The 5,863-nt window shown below is 40.2% G+C and overlaps 1 protein-coding gene across 1 annotated transcript; it reads right to left on the bottom strand.

Annotated features, from left to right (window-relative positions):
- Positions 1-245: 245 nt before the first annotated feature.
- exog (exo/endonuclease G) lies at positions 246-5,556 on the bottom strand. Its single transcript, XM_079487588.1, has 6 exons — positions 5,294-5,556; positions 4,934-5,086; positions 3,097-3,236; positions 2,441-2,517; positions 2,254-2,368; positions 246-1,047 (listed from the first exon to the last, which is right to left on the bottom strand). The coding sequence occupies exons 1-6, from the start codon at positions 5,421-5,423 to the stop codon at positions 604-606; spliced, it is 1,059 nt and encodes a 352-aa protein (XP_079343714.1). The 5' UTR covers positions 5,424-5,556; the 3' UTR covers positions 246-603.
- Between the last annotated feature and the right edge of the window lie 307 nt (positions 5,557-5,863).

Raw genomic sequence — 5,863 nt, 5'->3', positions numbered from 1 at the left:
GTGTTTATAGAGGAGCTGAGAGAGCCGGCGTATCAGCTGAATCAACTCTAAACCTCCAGGACTGCGGCGTGCTGTAGAGCCGCTCATAATGTGACGTGTACAACAGACTCGGACGGCTCCTGTGTTTTACCACGGCGAAATCTAAACGTCAAAGGCAATTACACGGGCCTTCTGTCAGGAAGCTCAGTGCAGCTGTGGAGAGATGAGACGAGACGAGATGAGATACTCCCTCTCTGATGGCAGATTGAGTTATGTGAAGTTCTTTATCAGATGAGACGACAGACTGAGAGCTCCAGTCATTGATTTAATATCACACACACACACACACACAGCTCTTCATGTGACGTTTATAAACAAAACCACACACATTAACCCACTTCCATCTCATCTATAATCACCGAGTTAAAGACATGATTGTTGAGGTATTTTTATGATGTGAAGATGAAATACTTTAAAGGCTGAGAGTCTGCCCACACGAGTTTTGTCATGAGAAAAACATTTCAAGTACAAAGACAACAGCAAGTGATGAATAAAAAAACTTTGATCACAGTCAAATCAGGTCAATCTTTCAAATTCAGGTTTCAATGTTCTTGTTCTTGAAATTCATGTCTTCTTCTCAGTTTCTTTCTCCAGCAGCTCTCGTTTCTTCTCCAGGTAAAGATCGTTCAGGTAATCATCAGGTGTTATTCCTGCGTCTCTCAGCTTCTCCATCACCTTCTCCAACCGCTGAAGCGTCCGCGCGCTGACCACCTTACGGCCGGTGATGTACAACGTGAAGCGTTTCAAGTCCATCAGCTGGCACGAGTCCACCTCACACAAGCTCTTCAGCTCTTCCGCTTTTTCCAATTTAGGGAAAAACTTCAGGCCGGACATCCGCTCTAAATCAGACAGACTCACCTGAAACTCGGTCAGGTGACGGTCGAAGCCGATCGGAGCGTTTGGAACCACAAACGCCCCGAGAGCACAGGAATCTCCGGATGAATCTTTCTGCACCAGGACCACTTTGTACAGGTGAGTAGGAACAGCGACATTGTCTTCTCCGATCAGCTGTGAAATGAGACACACAAACACATCCACTGATGCACAAGATCTAACTCATGAATCATTTCATTATTTATTTCCTCAAAGGGAAGTGTCTGCATGCTGAATAAAACCGATCTTAACGTTCATCCAAAAACATTTTGTCATCGAAACATTTCCTCAACCATAAACTTCAGGATTACTAATAAACGTTTGCGTTCACAGAGGAAAGTAAACGAGGTGATTATTAGCAGGACAGTAATGATGTAAGCTGCAGGAAAATGAATGACAAGAGTGAAGGGGCAGAGTTACACAGATCACAGAACGGCTGCAATCAGACGCTGCGATTGCGGCCCATTTAGCCCCGCACTTATCTCCAGTGAGCCAATCAGACGACAGAAAACAAGGCGAGGAGAGTTACAGCACAGTCAATTATAATGATTCTCATAGCGGCGTTAGTAAACTGGATTAAGACCTCAAGCTGGAAAGCTCTAATCTGAAACCACAGATCAAAACTAGATTTTAGACGACAGACCGATTCCCTCTCGATTAACTGCTGTCACAGTAACTATTTCCTAAACTCCCAGGAGATTCCGTGTGGCGTAATCACACGAGTCGGAGAGGTACGTATGCCCCCCGGAGACTCACGGTGTGAAGATGGAGGTCACATGGCTTCTGTCTCAGCTCATTTACAAGAGTTCAGAGCCCGAGGGCACCAATCCCAGATCATTTACACGGCCTGGACAACCTGGAAACCCCCCCCACCCCTCAGGAGTCGGAATTATAACCTGATTAAAGCTAAATCACCGATCAACAGGTGTTATTCCTGTCACTCATAACAGCATTACGATTTGTATTATTATATAAAAGCATGGATAAGAATACCAAATATAGGTATATGATTTCATGCAGAATGTGTTGAAGTGATTTGAACCGTGTCTGCTGTTAACTGATGTCATACACTTACAGGAAGATCGACAGCGCCATCTACTGGACAACTATTGAAACAACATGCATGCTTTTCTTCCTAAATCTATAGCCTTGATTTTAATAAAACTGAATTTATTCACACAAATTATATTGTTATGCAGATAGTATTGAAACTGTATTTATTATAGATAACATACATTTTAAAAACATATATTCCCTATTTCTATATTCTTCTTCTTGCTGTATCTATTATCGGTTTGTAAATAGCAAGGTTTTTAACAGGAAGAAGTACAGAAATGTCACCTGATAAGAAACTGTTTTCCTGCCGTTTTCATCCACCTGCGGCAGCATCAGAGGTCCAGATACGACCCACACGTCACCAAACGTCTTGGTGAGATCTCTGCAGAACATCTCCAGCCTTACAGGACATGAGTTTAAATGAGAATGAAACACAGAGATACGATCGTTGTGGATTTGAGCGTTAACAAACCTGTTCCAGAATCCAGCGTTGTTCTCATAGTTCTGTGGGACGATATTGGACAGATAGAAGGTTTCTGCCATCGCTTGCTGTCGAGAGAGTAAATAACAGGATTCATAGATCTGCTATAAAACAACACACTGTAATCTTAATTCCTCACATTCTTTCTCTGCAGTCCTATGTTCAGTGTATTAAATGACTCGTTTCACTTCCCAAGATGACCACAGAACTTTGAGATTCATTTACGAAACATGAGAAGAACTCATTTCTGTGTAGCTCGGTTACAAATGCATTCTTATGTGAATTATAGCATCAATCTGAGTTTCAACAGCATCAGCAACTTCTCACGCTTGTGACACATCCTTCAGAAACAAAAAGTAATACAAATTCATAAGGTTTTGAATTACAAATGCTATTATGTATCATTAAAACCATTTATGTAGCAGTGTGTATTGGACCTTATTTCAGGAGGATTTAATGGCGTTCTACTGGTTCCCATCTGCCAGATAACATAACACATCACCAGCAGTGACCCACAAACACCATCATAGTTTCCATTCAAATCAATGCAATTACCATCTCAGCCATTCAATCCCTTTTTCAGAAAGTTTCTGTTGTTTAATCTTTCAGAGATTAAATAAAATTAAAGACTCAATAGATGACTGAACCTCAGAGATTTTGTTGTCGCCCGCGGGTGCCATGTGACCCCGCGACCAGCCACTGCGCAGATAATCCTCATTTCGTGCCGTGAACAGCTCGGGAATGTTCGGATCCGGTTTAAATCGGCAGTGTTTTCTATCGGCTTCACCTGTCAAGAGTTTAAAAGAGAATCAGTATCCCAACACATCCAGAATGTTCCCACATACGGTTCTCTGATGGTGGATCACACCCTCACATTTGGTTAACAATTTATTTCATATTTCATAACCTTAAAAAATCCTGGTAGTTTTTGTGTGACTGACATTTGTAATATACCCATTAAATCTATATATCGTCGCCTTGGCATGATAAGGTTCTATCGCCGGTCTGAGTGGTTTTGAAAAATGGAGTCTTAAAGTTTTGCATTTCATAAAGCAAAAATGATATGAGGAACAAATCTCTTCTATACATGAAAAAGACAGAGACCCTCGATGTATCCCAAATGTACAATATCAACATTTTCGTAAATGGTTTTTTTGGAACTGGTCAAAGATAGGAAAGATAGAAAGATCACCTTTGGTTCATCTGCATGGTTTTTATGACACTTTTTTTTCTTGTTCATAAAAGGCTGTGCTAATTGTTGTATCAATGTTTTATCCACAGAAGGTTTGACAGATCAAATGACTTTTAAGAGACAAGCATGGCTGAAAAAACAATGTTTATTGTTGTAATCTCGACTCTTGACGTTGTTGACGATTTGGCATTATGTAAACAGAGGCATTAGGAAACTAGTGTTGTGTCTATAAATATAAAAGGATTTATTTTAAACAGTGTTTCCTCAGATATTCCCCTGTCACTGAGGAGTCCGGTCACGTGACAAAGACAGCTGATCCTGATTGGTCCTCTTGTGTGCATTCAAAGTGCTGATTGGCTCTTGCAGATAGAACCTTTTTGATTTCTTTAAAAAATCCCCAAATGCACACATTTAAAAAACCAACATGGCATAATGTACATAAATTGTCACAGAATATGAGAATAACTCCATTTTGACCCTTATAATTCTAAGGCGACGATGTATGTAAATACAAATTACAATCACAGAAAGAAACATGTTATAGTTACCATTGAATGTTATAAATCAGAAAGTTTTTTATCTGAATTATTGAATATATCTTTAGAAAACAAGGGTGATCGGCAGCATTTTACATCCACCGTCCTTGATCTGCACTGTTACGTTCGAAAGACATTTCTTCATTATTTCAGTTGTATTATTTTTATTAAAGTCATCCTCATATCTCGGTTTTTTCCGTTAGGGTCATTCTATAGGGAATGTTCCTAGTTATTAACAGAATTTTCACATTTCCTAATGTATCTACAGTATATTTCATTAATTGAATAAATAAATTGTAATCAATCGGTATAATTGTCAAAGCCTTTTAACGGACAATGAATTGCCATAATTAATCATCAGCCATTTTTCATAACCGTGAGAGCCCCAACTTTAAAGTGTGACACTAGGGCCGGCTTTCACAGAAAGAGTTTATCTTAAACCAGGACTATACCTTGAATTAAGACATTTATAAAAAAGACCCACATTACTGGTGTGCATCTCAAGACTAAACTGAAATAAGAGTTCTATTCAGCTAAGACAGGTCACACATTCATTTGAGTCCAGCACTAGCCTTAAGCCTCGTCAGTGAAACCAGGTCTAATGTTTATCACAGTTCTTTTAGAAAGCGTGACACATATAAGTGAACAAAACACGATGTGAGTGAGAAACATGGAGCTTCTTATAAATTGCAAGACGTGAATCTAACATCATGTTTTAAAACCCCAGCACACCTGTAGCTGTCGGGCCAAACTCACCCAATAAGCGCTGATCGGACAGGTGCTCTGTCACCCATCTGGGCGTCCGGTGGGTCTGATCATATGATAGAATGTGGTTGACGTAGAATCGGACGTCAGCGCCGGTTTGTGGCAGACCAAAGCGCTCGATGAGCTGATGTGACGTTGAGCTCGCTAGAGAACGTTTATCATCACGACAAAACACAACAAATCATTTGACTCGTTTACAGTCCTCAAAGTCAAAAGGAGACAAACATTGTTAATAAAACCTTTCGAAAGATTTTTGTACGGTTTCTGTTATTTCTAATTCTGCGGAGGAAAAGATGTCAGATTTGAGAGATGGGGACTTTTATCACATAAATGTGTGTGATGTCAGTTTACCGCTCTCTTCTTCTTCGTCCTCCTCCTCGTGTTTAAAGTGTTTCAGTGCCACGAGACATGAGCCGGTGCTGAACACGGAACCGAACACAAAACCGCTGATGAATCTCACAGACTTCACATGAAACGACATTATCAGACCTCGACAATATAGATCAGATCAGATTCCACGACTCCATCAGAAACACAACACACGTGATGTGAGTGAAGGCGAAGAGCGGCGTGTGAGCGCTGAGAAACATTGAGAATTCGCCACAGCGCCATCTGGCGGTCAGGATACCGAACATCATCTAAATAACATTCATCAACGAGAAGATTTTAATCAAATTATTGTTAAATTATATAACAATATAATTATTAGCATATCTATCCAAATAAACCACATAATTAATGTGCATTACATAACAATGTAATTATAGTCTGTCCTCCCTCGTACACAACATATTCAAACCCTATACGCGCCCCCACACACACACACACACACACACACACACACACACACACACACACACACACACAGCAATCTTTGACCTTAAAGGCGAGGCAGATTGAAAGACGACAAGATGATCAAAT

The sequence above is a fragment of the Barbatula barbatula genome (genome assembly GCF_947034865.1).
Source record: "Barbatula barbatula genome assembly, chromosome: 23".
Lineage (NCBI taxonomy): Eukaryota > Metazoa > Chordata > Actinopteri > Cypriniformes > Nemacheilidae > Barbatula > Barbatula barbatula.
Note: the sequence above shows the minus strand (reverse complement) of the source record. Positions and strands in the feature narration are given on the sequence as shown.